This window comes from Mixophyes fleayi, chromosome 5 (genome assembly GCF_038048845.1).
Source record: "Mixophyes fleayi isolate aMixFle1 chromosome 5, aMixFle1.hap1, whole genome shotgun sequence".
In the NCBI taxonomy this organism is placed as follows: Eukaryota; Metazoa; Chordata; class Amphibia; order Anura; family Limnodynastidae; genus Mixophyes; species Mixophyes fleayi.
Window position 1 is genome coordinate 197,659,455 of NC_134406.1, and position 23,527 is coordinate 197,682,981.

The following is a 23,527-nucleotide window of genomic DNA, read 5'->3' on the forward strand; positions in this document are numbered from 1 at the left end:
CTGTGGCTCCCAGAGCGTATCTTCCAGGCCTAGCTGAGGCAGCACATGATCTGAATCATCTCGGTAAAGAAGGTATGTGCAAGCTGTTAAAAACATAATGGTGTGCACCAGACTTTTCTTCTCAAGCTAGAAGGAAGGCAATGCCCTGTCTTACTTGAGTGAGGGAAAATGTCAGGAAGACAATACCAATAGAGCCATCTCATACCCCTCCTACAGATGGACTTTTTCAAGGTATAACAAATCAACTTCATCCATTTGTTACCTTGCAGGAATCTCGAGTATATACTATTGTACTGATGTAATCTATATCTGGGTAAAGGTTCATTCAAATGCTTCTAATATTGCTGTGTCATACTCAGGATTTTTGTCAGTAGATATTCTATCCCTAGAGTTATATAGAAAGTGTTAGGGGTGTTCATTCTTACAGGTAATAACTTTTAGATAATGAGTACAACATATGAGCAATGATAGTAAGTTACATACTCTTTATCAGCCACAAGCCAGTGGGAAGATGGAGTAAACAGTATTATCTACAGGGTGAGTCAAAAGTCGCAGTACACCCTTTTATTTAAGAAATGTATATAGGAATTGGGAAACCTGAATACTCTAGTAAGGTATGGGTGACGTGGTCTATCTTTTACGGTATGTACCAAACATGGGCGCCATCTTGAAATCGGCCTATCGGCCCAATTCCTGTAGAGTTTTTGAAATAAAAGGGTGTACTGTGACTTTTGACTCACCCTGTAGAATGAATTGAATAGAGTGATAGTTGAAGCTAGATTAGAGTAGCCGGAAGCTTTGGCCACTAGTCCTCCCATATAATCAGAGTCACTCCTAAGCCGCCTCTTAACCTGTCACCCTTTGAAATACTTTTGACTATTCCTGAGATGAGTTTATAATGGAGAGACTGTTCAACATCTTGTAAAGAAAAGCAAATAATGATACAGCTATAAAGGACATTCGAAACACTGTCTCCTGATATGATACACTAACTGTTATGATGTTGTACTGGGAGAGTATGTTATGGATTATAATTTCCTACTCTCAAGTTGTTTGACAGATAGGTACCAAGTGTTGATGACCAGCATCACATCCCATGGAGTAGCAGAGAGACACTTGGACCCATTCCACCCACTGCAGGGGAGTCAACACTCGAAGAAGGTTCAAATTACAACTGAGAATGACACTCGTGAATATGTGCCGGGAGACCCAAGAAGACCCAAGACCGCAGTTAACAACACCTGAACCAAGGACTTTGCAAAGACTTATCCAGCATGGAGCTGTGGTTTTTCTGTTTTCCCTTTCCAGTGTTTCTCTCATCTTATTCTCATTTCAGGACAGTTAATTCTTTCAGTGGTGAACAGGTGGTGGAGACTGGTTCAGGTAGTGATACTGAGGAGGTGGGGATGAAAGAAAAGTTGGTAGCACAATCAGTCAAGCCAATTACACTATTCAATTCAGGGGTAAAGAAAAGTTTTACTAGCCTTGGAGACTGGAGATAGTGCGAGGGGCTATTGTCTAAAGAATATTGTGTCTGTAAGTACTTTGACCCCATAGTTGAAGAGAGGTGCATCCAGTGATGCCAGTCCAGTAATAATTTGGACTTGAGTGAGCATCCATGAGAATGATTATCATTCTTTGGTGGGTAAGGTTTAAAACTAAACTGGATGCCGGATGTACTCTCACGTGCCTCAGGGACTATATTATGTAGGACTAGTTCTCTTTCCACTAAATATTTCTGAGGGACTTGAATTATGGAGTGGGAGGCCAGTAGAGTGAAGATAATACAGCTAGGTCCCTTAGTTTGAACTCTCTTAATATTCAGCAAGCTGATCACTGTTTCACGTACAAAGAAACTTGAGTATTGGGAGACTCTACAGAATAAACAGACAATAGCCCGTCCCACAAATGTTGATGAAAAACCTGTTGATATTATTAGAGTGTATTTAACTACAAAAAGGTTGAAGGAGATTATAAATGAGGTTATGTTAACAGACATAACATGATGTTATTGGTGAGAATGTATTATTTCAATGACATATAAGCTATAAGACATGCTTTGGACAGATGGACATGCTAGGCATGAAGAACTTTAGTAGAATATTCTATATTGATGTTACATATTTTATTGTACCTTGTTTCCTTTCAGATAATGTATTACATATGTGGGTGAAGGGCATACAAAAGGTTAACTCCGAGCTCCAAATGTATATGTTCCATAGGAAAAAAAAATCGGTTTCTAGACTTCAGACTGTCTTTTATGGTAAACTGACTGATTTCCACAGACAGTGTGGTCATACATAAGGGGGACATACATTACAGAAAAATAAAACGTACTACTGAGATCCTACAATAAAATTTTAAGGTGATAGTTTTGTACACTGTCAAAGAATGGCCTGTGAAAGTTACTGATTCCTCATTGATGCAGGGTTTGGTGCTGTAACGGGTAGTGTTTGGTCTGCACTTATAAGTAATAAGGGCTTAGAGGGTAGGGTATTGCTTTGAATGCTAGCAAAAATGAACATACTGGGGAAGTAGGTGTTCGTAACATCACACCATTTCCCACCAATGTTCCCCAATTGAGTGACCTCCCACCAACCTCCTCCAATATCGTGTTCTCGCATCACTACCCTCCAATATCATGTCCTTCCATTTAAAGCCCCCTATATTAAGGCTCCCAATCAAGCCTCCATATCATTATTGCCCCCACCAGCCCTTCATTTATTTATGTCATATGCTATATCACCATGCCCCCTCAGCAATCTTTAATACCATCATATCTCCTATCAATCCATCATCTACTTTACTTGGCCAATTTACTCCTCTTACTGTCTGCTTGTCCTCTGTATTCTGATCCTTACTTCCCACTGAGAGAGAAAGGGGCATTCAAGTTCGTTTCGCCTGTGAGTAGAATAGAATATGTCTTGTGGTGTTGGCAGTCACACTAAAAGAATCTCAACAAGTTCTCTGCTGACTGCAGGCACAGTGTTATTCTCCTGAAGATGGCAGAGGGAAAAGGCCCTGGAGCAGCACGGGTGGCAGCTATTGGACTCCATAGCAGCTGCTGCCTAGTAGTTGAGACCACTCTAGCATTGACTGCACCATTCTCTTTAGTTCAATATTATCTAAGACAGTGGACACTGGGTTTATCAAGCATCAAAAGACAAGCTAAAAATGACTCAATACACTACGTTAAATTCAAAATGAATCATATTATGTTACTATTTTGTCATGTGTCTTTAGAAACAACTTCTTTTTTAATAAGGCAAATGATACTACTATGAGAAAGCAAAATGCATGCAAATATATATATATATATATATATATATATATATATATATATATATATATAGTTAAGCAAAAACTATGTTGAAATTATAGCAGTTCAACATACTAATCCATATAATTTACTGCAGTGTCTCTTGTTGCACTATATTCAGTGTGTTCTCTGCACCATAATAAATTGTAGCAAAAAAATGTATATATTCTTATTACAATAGGCACAGTAACATATTGAGACCACTTTGTTTGTTCCACCCCTCCTTTCATACGTTTTCTCAAAGTTGATAAGGAAACCAATAAAGGAAATGACATTGCTGTGGTTTTTTTGCCAAACACATTCTTGCTTTTCTTTCTTTTTAAAGTGATCCCCTACTCGAGAAGATGAAAATTATTATTGGTCTGTTTTTTCTCCACATAATTAAAAGTAAGGTTTCAATTTATGTTTAGTGGACGTTCTTGTCATTTAATGTTTCATGTTATATCTGTTTGCAATGAACAGAATGAACTGTAATACAGAAACTACATTTAATGTTTGATGCTGTGAATATATTCTAAAATTATATTTCTTTTGTTTTTAGGTGATCTAGTTGAAGGAATAGTGGATACTACAGTAATACTCAGAAAGAGAATAACTTTGGGCTGCATGTATTCAGGGAGTGAAACCATAGTTCAGTGTTCCTGGTTTAAATTCAATGGATCATTTGAAGAACCACTGTGTGCTTTTCATAATACTTATGGAAAATACATTTCAGAAAAGTACAAGGGTAGAATGTCATTTGTATTCGAGAACATCTCATCAGACATGTCTATAACATTGACAGAAACCTCCAAACAAGACATTGGTATCTATTTCTGTTACATCGCTCTTTTTCCACTAGGTACAGTGAAAAAAGTAATAGCTGTGCAAGAAGGTGAGCGTTTTGGTATTTTATGGTCAGTAGAAAAGTGTTGTACAATGCCCTAATGTCATTACAATAATAAGATAATTTATATTTTCATATTTAAAGGAACACTTTCATTATGGTAAAGATATATATATATATATATATATATATATATATATATATATATATACACAAGTTAACCCGTGCATGATACTCATGCATTCTAGTCAAATCAAGCTACTTAAGGTCTTAAAAAGGTTCTTGTCATGCATTTGGACCTAGCCCAGGCCTCCTCAGGGGAAGAGCGTTAGTTCCCGATGCAAGCGGCCTTTTTAATGTGTGTTCATGAGGTAAAATTACCTCGCGAAAATGAGTTTGACCCCTCAACTCATAAATTTAGCCTTTACTACCCCTCCCACGGGGGGAAGGGGGGATGATGGAAGTTAACTGACTTGACTATTCTAATTTTTTTTGTCAAATAATGTCAGTATACCAAATTTCAGGTGAATTGGTTGAGCCCTTTCTGAGAAAATAGTTTTTTACACACACACACACACACACACACACACACACACACACACACACACACACACACACACACACACACTAACGCACGCCTCTACACATGTGTGTTCAGGAGGTAAAATTACCTCACGAAAATGAGTTTGAGTCCTACCAAATTTCAGCCCTTTTTGAATTTTTTTCCCCACACACACTAAGAATTTAGTAGGTCAGTGTATAACTCTGCCCAGCAGGTGGCGCTGCAACTTGGTTTTTTTTTCCACACACAGACGCCACTAAGCATTTATATATTAGATTCTAATGAACATTTTTTATTTAATGTTTAATATTTTGATTAGCCTATTATTTATGACCTGCCGGATTATGGCTCTGAATGAAGCTGCTTAGAGATAATCGGGGTGCTCTCCCAACATACTAATGAGGGAAATATCAGAAGGAAAAAAGTAAACATAATCAAACTGTGGCCATGAAGCAATGTATATAACAAAGGAAATGCAATGTCATTATAATTTCTTTTTAATTTTACACAACATTAAGTTAAAAAAAAATATACTCTTTCTGTAACTACTTAAAAGGATTCTCCACTTTTTTTCCTAATTATTTACCTCTCCCTTCCCCAGTCAGTTGGTGTTACTACACTAAACTGATTCATGCTTACCTTGTAACCATGGTCCAGTGTTGACTGCTGCCACTGATCGCTCTGTACAGCTTTTGCTGGAATCCTAAGGTTCCAGCTACCTGGCACTTTCCTGTTCGCTATGATTATTATTGACTTATGAAATAGTATAGTAAAAGCTGTTAATGTAGTATAGCATAGGGCAGCAGGGAAGCCAGGATCTTAGAATTTCACCAAATGCAGCCAGAACCGTGGGGCTTTCAGAGTGATCAGCAGCAGCGGTCTGCTCTGGATACTGGCTACAAGTATGGGCTTATGTTTTGTAATATAATAATTTAGGGGTCTATTCATTACCAGAGTGTGGTAACTATTATTATGCATAGCTGCAAATCACATGGATACATAATGGAATTCCATTACAATTCACCATGAGTTCCCAGAAGCCTTTTTCCTATTCATCATCAGTATAACGCTGCCGGTGAATGGAGGAAGTGCTATGTGCATAGCTCTTTCACCAGCGAGGATCCAACAAAGCTGGAGATGCTTCAGCTGGATCCTTCAAGTAACGCCATCCTGAGAAAGATTTTTGCAGCTTAATAAATAACCTAATGCCGCTGTCCCCGTGGAGGTGAATGGTGACAGCGCCAGTAATTAGGTAAAGGCTGGAGAAATCTCTGATTTCTCTGGTGGTAACCCTTTGTTAAATAAGTGGTGAAAGAGCCTCTGGCCAGTGTTTACGCCTGCAATTTGTTAAATAGACCCCTTAGCCTTGGAGAAGGAGAGTTAAGTAAGATAACATTAAGACGTTGCTTATGCACAATCCACTTTTAACACTATATCATTGGTGTTCTCTAACCAATGGTTTTAATATTTTTAAACTATTACTGGTTTTAAATTTTGACATCAGAAGTGACACATCTTCTCCCATAATTGTTATACATAACTATTGGAGGAATTCAAATAAACATGATGAGCCACCGGACATCATAGCAATGTCCGCTTGCGCTCATATCCGGGTGCTACGGTACCAGTACACCACTATGGGGTTGCTATATCGCCGCAGAGTGCTATTATGTTTTAGCATCAATGTATTGGACACTTGCAGGACTGATATGTACTGTGTGATATCATTCATATGTTTAAGTATATAATGTATTCCTGTGGCATTTGTTTGACAAAAGGCAACTGTGGAATCCATCTGTAAAAGTTCATATGATCTGTTCATATGTTATGTGTAATGCCATTCATATGTTAATAGGAATATGAATGCCTCCATAGAACTGCTGTATTTTCCTTTTGCTATCCAAATGATGCATGAGGTTATCTATCAGATTGCTTATAAAAACAGAAATTTAAATCAAAACATTGTTTGTTGCTTTCCAATTTAAATTTAAATCTAAATTATTGGAGAAGTTAACATGTTTAAGCAAGCACCAAGCACCAACAGGTATGGCTTGATATATAGGAAAAAAAATAATATATCAATGAGCACTGTAGGCAGTTTATATCCACCAAGCATATTCACTTTAGTCTCACATTCTGTTCTTACATGTGCAGGATATCCCATTTGAGGCCATTGATTTTGTGTTGGCGTGCAATGATATGTTGCTGTTCTTTCTTATGCAGAGTTTTTATTTTAGGAAACATTGTACTTGTTTGAATAGCAATATCTACAAATGTACTAAGAATGGAGTGACCACATTTTTTTGTATTTTAATATTAGTTTATGGGGAACTTCTACTCTTTTTGCACTAGATAAACCATCTATTAGTAAAAACACAAGGGATTTTTGGCTAAATAAGGCCTGTCAAGTGGGTCCACAGGAGGTACCGTTGACAACTCTCTATTTCTCTGTAATAATTTTAAATTGAAGCTTGCAAAATATAGCAGTTATGTTTTTATTAGCAAAAATATTGCGTAGGTTAGTGGACATATTGTTTTAATTTTTTTCAAAAAGTAGAGTTCGTTTTAAATGCTATTGGTTTCTTGCCTGGCAAAGTAAACAGAAACATAGTCTTTCTGTAAAACTGATCAGCATAACAGTAATGATTTAGTTCCTTTTCAAAATATCATAATAACTGTGGGTTATGCATCATGCTGCAGTAAAACAAAGATTGTTATAGGAGAGGTTGTTCATTTTTTCCTACTATAAAATACAATTTAAGATAATGCAGTTTGAAAAACAATAATTGTATGCATTTCCAAAAGCAAATTGAATTTATAAGGCACACCATCAACAATGATTAAAAAGGTTAGGTGTAAATTGCAAATGCTGTAGAATTACATGAAATAAAATGGATTTGTTTGTTAACACTCTGAGGCTCTAGTATAAGCTGATGAATGCATTTCGGTGGAAGTTCATTAATTTCATACTGTCCATTGGTGATTTATTTATTTTAATCGGTGCACTTGTGAAAAAATGGCTTTTTCTTTTATACATATAAGATTAGCCGATCCTGTAGTTTGTCCAGAGCAATTTTCAATTTAGCCACAACCATGGGTGGTTAAATAGATCAGGTCCAGGTCCTTTGACTGAGCAGTCATATTATATAGGGACTAAATGGGGCTGGCAGCGGTCATCCGTGGACCACATTTTAGGACATTAAATCTGTTAAACTCCCTCCCTCTACTTGTAATAGTATTCAAGCTAGCTAGATTGGATATACATGTTGCATAGCAACCCCAATTTTGTGGTATTACACTGGTATTTATAACTTGAAACAATTAAAAGAAAAATATTTAATAAGATTACTGTTATCTCAGTAAACTCATATTGTGTACTGTGCATGCACCATATGTTTGATACATTTTCCTTTTCTCTTGGTAATTAAAAAAAATATATATATCATAAGTTGAACCTTAGTCATCTTAAATATTGAGGCCCGGGGCCTATTTATTAATCATTGCCCCACATTGGTGAAAACACTATTTTTTATTGCTGCTTATTGCGGTGGAAAAATATAGTGTTTTGCTGCAATTTATCCTGATCTCATTGGGACAACTCCAGCTAAAAGTGGCTGTTCCTGCAAGTCTGTTCTCCACTGGAGATAAGTTTTGCCTGGCCTTATACCTGTGGTGAGAGCTAGCTCTTCTTGGTCCGACCTCCTATTAAATAAATTGTGTATGTGCTGCAATAAGTCTGCTCATGCTCAGTATCCTTTTTGTGCTCACTCGGCTCCTCTGTATTTCCTTAATGGAAATAGTAGAACAACCATATAATTTAACATACTTAAAAGGGGGGGGGCAGTGGAGGTAGAAGAGGGGGACTGCATCTAGAGGACAATGAATTATGGCCATAGTGGGCTGCAGTAAATATTAATAAATTAATATGGTCATATTCAATTTTTTTTTATTACGTGAAAATGATAAAGATGATCAATAATAAAAAAATAACTAAACAGACAGCATTGATTGTGGTGTTTCTTTATTTTGGCATCACATATGAGCTCCTGAAGCGAATAAATAAAATACACAGCTGTTATCTTGAAGAACAATATTGCCACATTGTGAATATTCTCCAAGAGACGCTTCTTTTTTCTTGTTCCTTGTTTTATTAATCTGGACTTTACCACCATCTGCTCATCTGTATGTTTATGTAGTGTAGATTTTTGGATGGAACTCTTAGATTGAGTAGGATGCAATTGTTTTAAGGTCACACAAGATTTAGCCTATTTTTTTACATTTATTTACATGTATAAATGCCAGTTATCATCTTGTGGCACTGTGGTGTGTGTGTGAGAGAAACAATGCTGGTTATTAGCTATGCATGGTAGGTGAACTGTGTTAAGGGGTGTCATAACTGTAGTGGTTGGCAGGCTGTGACTGTGCGTCTTCCTTTCCTCCTAGTTGTGTGACTGTGTCAATCGTTTCTCCTGCCGCAGACAGACAGTGCCTGCTGGTTGGGATCTCCCCAAAGAGAATAGCAGAGTGTGAATCATCTGCAGGTTGCACTCTATTTCATCCCGCACTGCTCGGCACTGACACAGTGTGCGGCTAACACTCAGAACAGCCAGGAACTGGCACTCCTCCCCAATGCTCAGCATAAAAAGAGACTCAAGCAAGTGTCTAGGCCACTGTTTCCAAGCTCCAGTCCTCAGGGACCCCTAACAGTGCAGGTTTTCCAGGTCACAAGTGAAATAATTAGTACCACTTGTGGATCTTTCAAAATGTGTCAGTTAGTAATGAATACACCTGTGCTCCAGCAAAGAGATATGGAAAACCTGCACTGTTAGAGGTCCCTGAGGACTCGAGTTGGGAAACACTGGTCTAGGCCCACCTGATGCATCTGGAGAGTGGGGTAAAATGGGGTTGGTGGGAAAGAAGGGAAGAACTAACTCCCTAATAGTTCATCTGCACCTTTAACTTAAAAACTGTTCCCCGTTATTAACCTTCACCAGCAACCTAAAAACTGCTTCCCTATTACTGACCTTTACCTACCACCTAAAAACAGCTCCATCAGTATTGTCCTTCACTTACCACCCAAAAACTGCACCCACATTTTTGACTGCACCTACAATCCAAAACTCCTATTCCTGTCTTGCACCAACAAATTTGATGCCTGAAGGGGTTTAGGCTTAATGGGGAAGGGAAGGGTGGTATTAGGGTCATACTTCCTCGCTACATCACTGATTGATTATTGTGCACATTAGGTGAGAACTATATAGTGCTTAACATTTTACCAGGGTAATTTATATAGGACCATTAAAAAATTCAATGTCATATTTTTACAAACAGGAGTGTACTGCATTACTTAAGAGTAACAGGATCTTGTTGTACGTGGTTATTTCTGTAGTACATTTATTTTCCACATACATACTTTCATTCTCTTATTTTTTTTAGATGATTTTGGCAAAATAATGCCCTCATCTCATCAAACATTTACAGAAAACTCAACTATTACATTGAATTTCCAGTATACTTTGGAAGGAGATGTGAAAAAAGTGACTTTGGAAAGATTTACAGATGTGAAGATGGACACTATTGTTTCTTGTGAAAAGCTAATGAATAGTAGAACAAAGGCAACATATGGTTTTGATTTCATTAATCGCATCTTGGTGGACTGCTCCATACTTCACAATATTACTATATTAATTTACCAAGCAGCCAGCACTGATGAAGGTCTCTACAAGAGTTATTTTAATGCAGGGAGCCAAAATCAAACCATTGTAGTGAATATGCGACTAAAAAAAGGTAAGGTATCTTATATATGTATATGTTTACATGTGTAACTTTGGTAACCTAGACCTCTGATCTGATAGCAGCTCTAGGTCCCAGAAAACTAGAGATGCTCACTGACCCCCGTGAAGTTGTTTTGGTTTTGGATCTGGATTAGTTTCGTGTTTTGGTTTTGGCTTTGGATCTGTATTTTTTTTAAAAAATTTTTTTATCCTACATTATTATTAACCTCAATAACACTAATTTCAAGTCATTTGCAGTCAATTTTGACCACCTCACAGGTTACAATATTATTTTCATACACTTTCAAACAAAGATTGCAGCAGCTCTTGCCAGTGGTAAGAAAAAGGCCATTGTCATGCCTGGGCATAAGACCAAAAATCCACATCTTATGTGTGGAATTATTTTTGCACACATCCTGACAACAGTTGTCTAGCCATTTGTAGCGTTTTTAAAGCCTCACTCAGTAGAGGTAGGGACCTTAACCATCTAGGATCCTCATCCATTTTACGGCATTTGAAGCGAGTTCATGGAAAGCTGTTGGGAAAATAAGAAACTTCTGTCTGTTACCCATATAACATTTCTGAATTTTACTGCAAATTCAGAAAAAAAAGCCTGCAAGAATTGTATATTAGTATTTCAGCAATGACAAAATTACCAACGCAGCTCTTCTCTTTGGGTGTATATTACACCCTACACTTATTGGTGCAAATTCAGAAAAAAAGCCTGCAAGGACTTGTAGATTTGTATTTCAGCAATGACAAAATTACCAACACAGCTCTTCTCTTTGGGTGTATATTAGACCCTACACTTATTGGTGCAAAATCTGACAAAAAGCCTGCAAGGACTTGTATAATTGTATTTCAGCAATGGAGCTCTTCTCTTTGCCACTCTATCCTACCCCTTCTGTATCCCTCTCTCAAATGGCGCTAGATCGCCGTGGAGGGCGGTATTTATAGATTCCAAAACTCGCGAGATCCGACGACGTCACTATGATGTTTTGCCTCGTTTTGGAATCTGAAATAGCGCGAAAGTACTGAGCCGACTTGGCTCGGTACTCAGATCCCCAAAGTTCGGGTGGATTCGGTTTCCAGGAAACCGAGCCCGCCCATCTCTACAGAAAACCAGCCTGGTTGATGCTTCTGGTACCTCCTTGAAAGCATATCTGTTGGATTCATCACATTCATGTACACACTTTTAACAAACATTATCCTTTCAGTAAATGCAAGTTAGCAGGTACTAAAAAGCCATTTTTTTTGCATTATGCATTTTCACATACAAGTGAGTAGCTGCTGAATGCAAACAAGAGAGCGCTAGAACCAAACTTAAACACTCAGGAGGAACTATCCAAGCAATATGCACTTAGCAGTCCAGAAAATCTAACTGTAAACCTTATTTATACAAAATCTAAGTTTAATACTTATAAAAGCATACTTTACCTGTACAAAGTGATGTTCAACTATTTTCTTCTATTTCCACTTCATAAAAGAGTTGATGTACTCCTTATTTATTGTTCATCAATCAATCGCATCAATGGGAGGATTCAGTTTCGTCAATTGACTATACAAATGCTAATCAGGAACTGAGTGTACACACCCAAATAAAGACTGTGTACACACTACAGAAATTTTCTCCTGATGCCATATAGTAACGATTTATCCAATGGCTGATAAAAAAAATGTCTTGATCAGCATGCCAATTCATGTGTACACACTATACATGTTTTAAAAGATTTACCCTCAAATTGGTGCTCATCATCTGTCATAACTATCTGCTGAAAATATCATGACTCTATAAACTCTATGGAGATCCTGATTGTGAGTGCATACACACTGCAGAAATAGAAGGATATTGTTCCATGATTGAACAAGATTTTAGTCTGGTTTAAAAATCAAATGAAACGATACGATGAGCTTTGGAACAATAATCACTCATCGATGCAGTGTACACACTAATACAATATTGGGCCGAGAGTCATTTATCGTGTGATTGGCCCAATACTTGGCTGAAAAGCCTATAGTGTGAACCCAGCCTAAGCAGGAACTGCAAACAATATGCAGTAAGCAGTCCAGAAACAATATTAAATCTAATAGTGAACCTTAAACAAAATATAACAATAATTTTAAAATAGGACACCAAGCAAAGTTAATATAAATGTACAACAGCAAAAATAAAAATTATCTGATCTAAAGTGGTGTTTTTAAAACTACTCTTTGAAAATTATTGGGGCTTCTTCTAAGCATAACTAAATCATCACGACCTAGGAGAGGAATATGTCAAAAGGTTAACATTTCCTTTAAATAAAGTTTTAGGATTCCCCTTCTTAACATATACTACTAAATGCACTACTAAAATAATTAATTTTCTTGCTGAAGCGAGCAGTAAGTGAATATAAGCAATGTGTGATCCTTTATTCCAGACTTAAGAGTGCTATGCCCCACCTGAGAAGTTTTATCAGAAATAGAGTTAGAAGAAATATTGCTGAATGGTGCAAATCTGCACTGATACTATAGCACCCAGTCCAATCAGGCATGTGATTTTATTGTCTGACTTGCACTAGACAGATAAAGGTAATTGCTGATTGTTTTCTGTGAGCAATGCTACTAAATAATCTTACATTAAATGTGTGAAATTCCATTTCTATTCATCATTGTGACACTTAAGAAAAAGATTTAAAAATCTATGTGTATGTATAGCACAATTTCCTAAAATTAGTAGTTCGCTTATTTTCATAGACCCAAGAAATTTTGGCTATGTCTAGGGTTCACATGCTTCCTTATATTTTTTTTTTTTACAACCCAAATCTCGCAATACTTATTTTTCCATAATTGAAATTCCTTATGAGCCACATTAATAGGGATGAAGGAAAGATGCATTCTCTGTTAACTGGCAAACTTTGTTTGGGATCTAAAATAAAGTATGTGGTGAATTCTAGGATTTCTGCAAACTTCAGGTCAAACGCATACCTCCTAACTTTGAGACTTGCAGAATCGGAACAAAATACTGCCCAAACCCTGCCCAAATCCTCACCAAAATGGCCACTTTTGGGCAAAACTCCCATTTTCATGCAGGTCCGTCCTTTTTGTGGTTCCAGATAGGGTAAGATTCCAGCTGGTTCCATTATAGAAGTCTTAAGAGAAAAGGCTCACTCCATTTAGAGACCTGCGGGTAAATGTATTATGCTGCATCTTTTACAAGTCGCCGATATTCAGCGACTTTGCAGGACAAATTTAAAACGGCAATGTCTGTGACGGCAAAACTTGCTTTTAAAGACATTGCCGTTGTAAATTTGCATTGCAAAGTCGCCAAATATTGGAGACTCTAAAAATTTGCTCATAATACATTTATCCTCTGTATTTATATTACTATGTTCAATAAAGTTGGACAAATTTGATTTATTTAACTATTATTCATGTTTGTTCACTTGATTTCTTTGCATGGATAAGAGTCCATTGTTACAGATTTTTCCCATTACAGTCAGGGCCAGTTTTACATTTTAGGTTCTCCTTTGTTAGATACCTTAAATATACTGGCAGTATTTGCCTTACCAGTGAAAACTAGAAGAGTTGGAAAATAATGAGTGCAGCTTTTATCAACAAAGCCTTTGTGTACTGACAATGTGAGGCACATCTTGTCAATGCCACATGGCCATATTATAATAGTCTCTGGAGCAGGTTACAAAAGCTACTTTTGATCATTCATACACACATGTGAATATGAATGCATAATTTGGATTTTAACAGGTTCAGGAAACTCAAATTAATCTGTGGTACAAAACAGGATAATTTAACTCATAAAGATTAGCACTGTAAATAGGGCATTGACCTGATACTGCTTTTGATGTTTTTGCAACCCTGATCATAACTTATGTAGGGGTTTAATTAGCCTTAGCAGTCCATGAAACAGCTTTGTAAAGGGTTCCAACAGAGAAATGCTTCTGCCTTTAATCTCATATACAAATATAACTGCAAAAGTTTCTATACCTTGACAGAACAAGAGATATTTCAAATTCCATTTACAGTAAAGTGAAAACAACTGTTCTCTGTTATGACTAATTTTTAGCTAAAGGTAGCTGAAAAAGGCTGACTGAAATTGGAAGTCTGTTGTTTGTAGGAAAATATCTCCCATAATGATCAGAACCTTCATCTAAAATATTGTCAGTTCTGATAATCTTGCAGGTCTCTCTAGTATGGCCTGTTTATGTATGTTTGTTTTTGTTTTGTCTTTTATTTATGTAATATGTTTTACATTTATACATGTAAGCTTAAAAATAGCCATTCTGTTAGTCCCACTCATTACTGCATTTGTTTTATGTATGAGTCCCTCACAAAACTGCTGGAAGACTATTTCATGTATCTATAATCCATTCTGTGAAACATTCTTCTTGGTTTTACCATTCAATCTCCCCCATGCCTCCAAATTGAAAGCATCTCCAATTGTTTTTCTTAAAGTGCCTTCCTAAACTCTACTAATCTATTTTAAATATTTGAATGTTTCTATCATATCGCTAATGTCTCTTCTCTCCTCTAAGCTTGGGACTTTAGCTACATAAATACAAAGAGTAACTGAAAAGTTATCCATAAAACATGGCATGGGAGAAGGTTTTTATTGTGGAGCATGTTATTTTGTTTGAATTAAACTTTTTACCAATTTTGAGACATTTAAGTGTAAAAATTTAATAATGTAGTCTAAGACTCAGCAGCAAAGGTAAAGTGTGTCAGCTTGTGCTGTTATGTTCTGTTAGTGTTTTATCCTCTAGATCCTCATCATGCACCCCAATTTACTAAGCAGACCGGAGATAGTGTCAACAGATTAGTAAGCTTAGTTAACCTTAGGTCACCCATCTGCTATGGAACCAGAGGTCCCAGCATACAACTTCTGGGATTTGTAGTGCCACAACCTCGTCCTTGTCTTCTCAACATTTGAAAAAAAAATCCAAAGGAAACATAAAAAATATAAAATGAATCTTCATTTCCTTTCTTGATCCAATGTAATTTGAAAAGTACGATAAGAAGAAAAAATATTAACAGAAGAACCAAACCCTGCTATTCTGTGCTTAGGAATTGAATGGACTTTTGGAATTGTTAGTTTTAATTATTTTTACATAAAGCAAGCATCCTAGCACTGAATAGCCCATGGTCTCGGTACTCTGACTGGGGAGAACCCAGGTTATATGGGGCTCCCAAGGCACTGTTCCCAGACCTGGCTGGTTCCCGAAAAGCGACCCCACCCGAACTTAGGCTATCCGAGCCGGCGAACTGACGCATGAGTTCGGGCATGGATATGAGGCAAAATGTCATCATTGTCTCGTCGGATCTCGCGAGATTTTGATTCTTTAAATAATGTCTGAAATGGAGCTCCGTCGCCATTTCACAGAGAGACAGAGAAGAGATAGCAGCGTCTTTGATAGGGTCTAGTGTAGTTAGGCAGGGTTAGTATAGTGATAGTCCCAAGTCACACCCACAATTAGGAGAGGTGTCAGTAGGCTTTGTTTTATAGGCTGGTATTGTGCTTTACAGCCTCCATTCACAGTGTAATGTTGCAGAGCTCAGCCACAATTAGGAAAGGTGACACAGGGCTTTGCTTTATAGTTCAATAGACTGTTATTGTTCTTTCCAGTTTCCACTCACAGTGTACTATGCCAGAGCTCGCCCACCATTAGGAGAGTTGGCATTTTGCATTTTCTTCATAAAAATTTAATAGCCTACTGTTGTTTTTTACAGTCAAATTGTGTTGTGCCACAATTCTCCCACAATTAGGAGAGGTGGCACTTTGCATTTTCTTTATAAAAATTTAATAGGCTGGAATTTTTCTTTACACTCACAGTCTACTGTGCCAGAGCTCGCCCACAAGTAGGAGAGTCGGCATTTTGCATTCTCTTTACAATAATGTAATAGGCTGGTATTGTTCTTTACACTCAAATTGTATTGTGCTACAACTCAGCCACAATTCGGATAGATGGCATTTTGCATTTTTTTTATAAAAATTTAATAGGCTACTATTGTTCTCTACACTCAAATTGTACTGTGCCAGAGCTATGGATTCCCTTCAGTCCCCAGAAGACCAGGTGCACCAAGCAGCTGCTGGCACCAGTCAGATGATGATAATAATCCCTCTACCTCTACATCATCTGCTAAAGCCTTTCTTAAAATTACACATTATTTGTAAGTCAGGGAAACAAAACTGTAAGAAAACACCTTTTACCTCAGTAAAGAAAAAATCACCTTTACTGAAGGCCAGGTTAAGTGCGGAAAAAAAAATGCCAACATGCCATTCTACACACGCAGTGGCAAGGAAAGATTCAGGCCCTCGTCTCACTTTAGGTGGGCTAGTTCTGCAAATGTACTTCAGACATCTTCTTGTAAGGTCAGTGATGACAATGGTAGACCTTTTCATTCTGACTACAAAAGTGGTGCCCAAATAGTTCTAAGTGTAAAAGCAGAGCTGGAAGAAAGTAGCAAGGCCTTACAAGAAAATGTTGGCTCTGATCCAGATATGACACAAATACCTGAGGAGCGTCTTGACCTTTTTGATACAGTACTCACAAAGAAGCCCCCTGTCAGTATATGTTCTGATGTGTGCATGAGCAGGCCAAGTGTAGCCGGTGAAACCCAAATTGAGGATGCTATTTTGGAATTGCAAGAGGATGAGGGGGATATTTCTGTAGCTGATGACGGCACTAATGAGGATGTTGATGACGATTATGTTGTTTGTGTAAGTCTTGTACCGGTGGAACCAGTTGTTGACAGTGATAGCAAGAAGCCCATTGTCATGCCTGGGCAGAATACATAAAAATCCATCTCTTATGTCTGAAATTATTTTTACCCAATACTGACAACAGCTGTGTAGCCATATGTAGCGTTTGTATATCCGCAGTCAGTCGATGTAGGGACATAAACGATTTAGGAAACTCATCCATGTTACGCCATTTGAAGAGAGTTAATGGGAAGCTTTTGGGATAATCCAAAACTTATTCCCACAAAATAACAACGGCTCCTGCAATCGACACCCACAACACCATCCTCATAAATATCCTCATTAGCGATCGGAGTTAGTCCTGCATCCAAGCCGCTTAGACTACATGACTCCTCTCCTTACCAGAATTCCTGTGAAGATTTTGTGACTGTTAGGCCTACCGCTGCTGCTGCTGGTCCTGCTGCTGGGGGTGAATCTTACTCCCATAAGCAGCCCAAGAAGAAGAACAGTAGAACTTTACAACAATTAACTGTGAAACAATCTTTTGCTAGAGGAAGCAAGTATGACAGCAGTCACCCAGTCGCAAAGCGGATCACAAACGCCATAGCGACTATGCTAGTGTTAGATCTGTGTCCAATATCCACTATTAACGCAGCTGGTTTTTCACAGTTAATTGAGGTCTTGTGTCCCTGTTACCAAATTCCAATGCGACACCATGCCATTCTACCCACTGTACACTTAATCACAGATATGTGGACAAGTGGAAGATGGCAAACAAAAGATTATGTGACTGTGACAGCCCACTGGGTTGGTGATTCACCTTCACAAGCAGGAACAGCAGCAACATGTACACCATTAAGTAACATTTCTCACAGGCAGACTACTCTTTGTATCACTGGCTTCACTAACAGGCATACAGCTGATAATTTGTTAAGAAAACTAAGGGATGTCATTGATACATGGCTTATGCCACTTGGACTCTCCCCAGGATATGTCATTTCTGATAACGCCACCAATATTGTGCAAGCATTACAGCTGGGTGAATTCCATCACATTCGCTGCTTTGCTCACACAATAAACTTGGTGGTGCAGAGCTTCATGAAAAATAACTGTGAGGTGCAGGAGATGCTTTCTGGTATTCTGCCACAGCATGCAGGAGATTGCAGCAGCTAAAAGAACAATTTAATTCGCCCTGCCACCAACTTAAGCAAGAGGTGTTAACAAGGTGGAATTCCACCCTGTACATGCTTCAGAGGAGGGAGGAACAGCACAAAGCCATACAAGCGTATTGCACAAGTCATGACATTGGGAAAGGAAGGGGAATGTATTTCAGTCTTGCACAGTGGAGAATCCTTTCTGTGTTGTGCAACGTGCTGAAACTATTTGAAGTGACGTGTGAAGTGAGTTCAGACACTGCTAGCTTGAGCCAAGTCATTCCCTTAATTCGACTTTTGGAAAAACAGCTTTAGAAACTGAAGGAGGATATGAAAGAAAGCAATTCCGCAAAGTATGTTGGCCTTGTAGATCAAGTACTTAAATTGCTTCACCATGATCCAAGAGTTAATAAAATCTTGAAGTCGGATCACTATGTTTTGGCGACTGTGCTTGATCCTAGGTTTAAGACCTACGTAGCTTCTTTGCTTCTAACTGACCGAGATCTTAAGAGATGCAAGGACCTCCTGGTCAGTAAGATGACAGCTCAAGTGGTCCGTGGCTTGACGGCGTCTCCTCCTTCAGTTTCTCAGGTAGCTGCTGCTCGTAAGAAATTGCGCTTTCCAAAGAGAAGCAGGGATGACACAGGTGGCAGACAACAACAGTTTGACATCTGGTCTAGTTTGAAAGAATTTAGCAAAAAGAGTGTGTTCTTGGCCATAACTCCATCCGGTCCTACTAATAACATGCAAAGGATGGTGGAGGATTATTTTCAAGAGTTAATTGAAATCGACATGTCAGACAGTCTCTTTCCATACTGGGAGGAAAAACGAGCAATTTGGAAACCCATGTACAAACTCACTTTGCAATATCTAAGCTGCCCACCCTCCAGTGTTTACTCTGAAAGAGTTTTCAGCACAGCCGGGAACCTTGTCCGTGATCGACGTAGGAGGTTACTTCCTAAAAATGAGAAAAAGATGATGTTCATCAAAATGAACTACATCTTCCACGAGAAAGGCCTTTAGCGGAAAATACATCCAAGTAATGACACTTCTGTATTGGCGGATTCCAGCTGAGATGAATGTATAGTCTGTGATGATGATGTATACACTGATGAGGGTGAGGATGATGTTGAAGATGATGATGGCAACATCTTGACACTGTATAATTCATTTGACAGCACTGTTTTATCTAACCTGCCTTTAGGGCATTGATAGGTGGTTTAGTGGGGGCCCAAACAAACCAAGCACTTCAGCTACAAAAGTGGCAGCCATTGTCGCTGAAGTGCTTGGTTTGTTAAAGTATGCATGTCCTTTGTAATATCCAACATATGGGTGGGTGGGAGACCACAAGGACAATTCCATCTTGTATTACTTTTCTATTGTGAGTTTGTGACACTGGTGTGTGGCAATGTTTTCTAGATGGGATGTAAACTGCAGTGTGTGCCATTGCTCTGTTGCTTAACATCCAGCCAGCTCGCTGCAGTATTTGGCTGAAAGTGTATGAAAAGCATGTTGTGACCTGTGAGATGGTAAAAATTGAATGGAAATTAGTGTTAGTGAGGTTAATAATAAGGTCGGTACAAAATAATACCCAAGTTATGTGATTTTAGCCCAAAATATGAAATTTTGTAAAAAATAGCAAAACAAAACCAAAACACGCAAGGGCGGTTTTGCCAAAACCAAAACCCGAAGATAATCCAGATCCAAAACCATAACCAAAACACGGGGGTCAGTTAGCATTTCTACTCAATAGTGACTATAGTCTCCTTATGCTACTTGTAACTAGCCCTACAAAGCTTAGCTTTTGGTTTTACTGCTACAACTATGGATGTCTTACACAGGGGCCTTATGGAGATTCTATAGTAACCACCTCTTGAAGCCTCACACATTTTTCTTGCACGCACAAGCATAAGACCACCTTCATTATGTATTAATTCTATGAATAGCACCCTATGCACACCCTTTTTACTAATAGCATCTTTTAAAGATATTCTGGATTTGGTTACTATGACTTATGGTGATTCCATGTGACTGGTCTCCATGAATTCATGTTAGCCACCTCTTTACTTTCAAGCTTGAAGAAAGGAAAACTGCTCCTTTTATATGTGGTATACACCTTTTGCATTGGAATGGAGAGTAGGAAAGATTGCCCGACTTTCAAAAAATGTTAAAAACATAGATAAGTTCCTTTTATAATGAAATCATTCATAATATCACATGACAAACCACATGATTAATGATATTACAAATGATATCTCACAGAACATTTAATATTATGACATACAAAATCCCCTAGCACAGTAGCAATCACTTTGATAACAGAGGTTATCCTAATAAAATAGTGTTCCTTAAAAGAAAGTATACCAACAGTTGGTATACTATTGTAGAATAGCCAATCATGAGGGATATTTACTAATATCAGTTATTGAACAAAGTGTGCCTAGAATTGCCCTTCTCCACTGAAGGTCAACTCAGAGGTGAAAATAACATCACATTGAAAAATGTCCCTATGTCCACCAGATCAGGTGTGGAAATAGCAGTTTGCAATGCAATGCACAGCAATGAGTGCCATTCAAAATGTACCTTCTTCTTCCCTTTATCCCATTTTAAAAAATCTTGCTTCTCCAATTGAATCCTCACTTTTGCACTGCTTTGCAAAAATTGGTGATTCCATTTACCAACTGCATAGTGTCACGGATCTCAAACAGAAGTACAGCTAGGAGTCATGGATAGGTGAAAACACTCTGTGTTTATTTGCAGAGAGGTGTTAACAACAGGTAATAAGGAGCAGTGATAAATACCAGGTTCCAGCTGATGCAGAAAGTAGCATGAATGTCCAGAAACAATCAGGTAAGGACAACAGGAAATTACATCAGGATTGGCCAACAGGAAAGGACAACACAGGATGGGACAACAATAACCAGCAATGACTGCTGGGAGGAACAGGTATATATAAGGGGAATGAGACACACCCAGGTGCATGAGATAATTAGTGAACATACAGGTTAACTCCTTAAGCACAAGAATAATGCACAATAGCAGCACCTCTGGTGAAAAGAGGTACTGCTGGAACACAAAATAGAAATACAAATAATAGAATGACAAAAAGGCAGGAGCTGCCATGCAAAGCAGCATGTAATGCATACGCTGTAGGCAGATCATGACAGTACCCCCTCCCTTAAGGGCGGATTCCAGACGCCCAATTACCAAAAATGTCTGAATTCATCGGAATCATAGTCCAGAATTGGGGGCCCGGCAGAAAAGTCCTCGTCCATGGGTGGACGGGCAAAGGAGACTATGCCAGCTGCCAGTTCAAGCTCTGTAGACCTTGCTCTCTTCTTTCGCTTTTTCTTTTTGCGAGAATTCCCTGGAACAGCAGTTTGAACCAATTGGGTGGAGCACAATGAAATCTCTAGGCCAGGTGAGATGGGTGGACCTGCTGACAATACAGAGGCCCCGTAACAAGGCATAGCGGGAGGTGTTGGTGAAAACTTGTTGATCACTGCCTCGACAAATAGTTGTAAGTCAGAAAGAATGGGGTGATCAGACTCAACAAAAGGGTTTGCCCATTCCATAGCCTCTCCTCTAAAATGTGTTAACAAAAACAAAACTTGCCTCTTTGGGTCACTGACAAGGCTAGGTACCGAGGGGAAATAAGAAGCACAAAACCTCAGTAGAGCACTAAATTGAGAAAGGTGCCCCTCAAAGGTAGGTGGCAGCTCAGACTTGGCACCCTCGGCAACGGATGGTTCGGACTTGGCAGCAGGCTTGACAGCTGGCCCGGACTGGGCGGCTGGCTTGGCAGCAGGCCCGGACTGGGCGGCTGGCTTGGCAGCAGGCCCGGACTGGGCGGCTGGCTTGGCAGCAGGCCCGGACTGGGCGGCTGGCTTGGCAGCAGGCCCGGACTGGGCGGCTGGCTTGGCAGCAGGCCCGGACTGGGCGGAAGGCTTGGCAGCTGGCCCGGACTGGGCGGAAGGCTTGGCAGCTGGCCCGGACTGGGCGGAAGGCTTGGCAGCTGGCCCGGACTGGGCGGAAGGCTTGGCAGCTGGCCCGGACTGGGCGGAAGGCTTGGCAGCTGGCCCGGACTGGGCGGCAGGCTTGGCAGCTGGCCCGGACTGGGCGGCAGGCTTGGCAGCTGGCCCGGACTGGGCGGCAGGCTTGGCAGCTGGCCCGGACTGGGCGGCAGACTTGGGAGCTGGCCCGGACTGGGCGGCAGGCTTGCCAGCACTTTGAGAAGCCTGAGGGCAGACAGCACTTTGAGAAGCCTGAGGGCAGACAGCACTTTGAGAAGCCTGAGGGCAGACAGCACTTTGAGAAGCCTGAGGGCAGACAGCACTTTGAGAAGCCTGAGGGCAGACAGCACTTTGAGAAGCCTGAGGGCAGACAGCACTTTGAGAAGCCTGAGGGCAGACAGCACTTTGAGAAGCCTGAGGGCAGACAGCACTTTGAGAAGCCTGAGGGCAGACAGCACTTTGAGAAGCCTGAGGGCAGACAGCACTTTGAGAAGCCTGAGGGCAGACAGCACTTTGAGAAGCCTGAGGGCAGACAGCACCAAGTGGTAACTCGGGCTGAACCGCATGGACTGGCAACTCAGGCTGGACCGCATGGACTGGCAACTCGGGCTGGTCCGCATGGACTGGCAACTCGGGCTGGTCCGCATGGACTGGCAACTCGGGCTGGTCCGCATGGACTGGCAACTCGGGCTGGTCCGCATGGACTGGCAACTCGGGCTGGTCCGCATGGACTGGCAACTCGGGCTGGTCCGCATGGACTGGCAACTCGGGCTGGTCCGCATGGACTGGCAACTCGGGCTGGACCGCATGGACTGGCAACTCGGGCTGGACCGCATGGACTGGCAACTCGGGCTGGACCGCATGGACTGGCAACTCTTCTGGAGCAGACTGGAGGGACAGGACCCACTCTGGAGAAGTCTTTGAGGGCAGCGCCCCCTCTGGAGCAGACTGGAAGGGCAGCGCCCCCTCTGGAGCAGACTGGAAGGGCAGCGCCCCCTCTGGAGCAGACTGGAAGGGCAGCGCCCCCTCTGGAGCAGACTGGAAGGGCAGCGCCCCCTCTGGAGCAGACTGGAAGGGCAGCGCCCCCTCTGGAGCAGACTGGAAGGGCAGCGCCCCCTCTGGAGCAGACTGGAAGGGCAGCGCCCCCTCTGGAGCAGACTGGAAGGGCAGCGCCCCCTCTGGAGC

General features: G+C 40.1%; 1 protein-coding gene across 1 annotated transcript in view; it reads left to right on the top strand.

Annotated features, from left to right (window-relative positions):
- The first annotated feature begins 3,655 nt into the window (after positions 1-3,655).
- The window catches only part of CD226 (CD226 molecule), a 37,104-nt gene continuing 17,232 nt past the window's right edge, over positions 3,656-23,527 (top strand). The window contains exons 1-3 of the mRNA XM_075211342.1: positions 3,656-3,706; positions 3,861-4,193; positions 10,144-10,494. Of these exons, the coding sequence (XP_075067443.1) occupies positions 3,664-3,706; positions 3,861-4,193; positions 10,144-10,494 (727 nt within the window). The 5' untranslated portion in view covers positions 3,656-3,663. The remainder of the gene's footprint in view (positions 3,707-3,860; positions 4,194-10,143; positions 10,495-23,527) is intronic.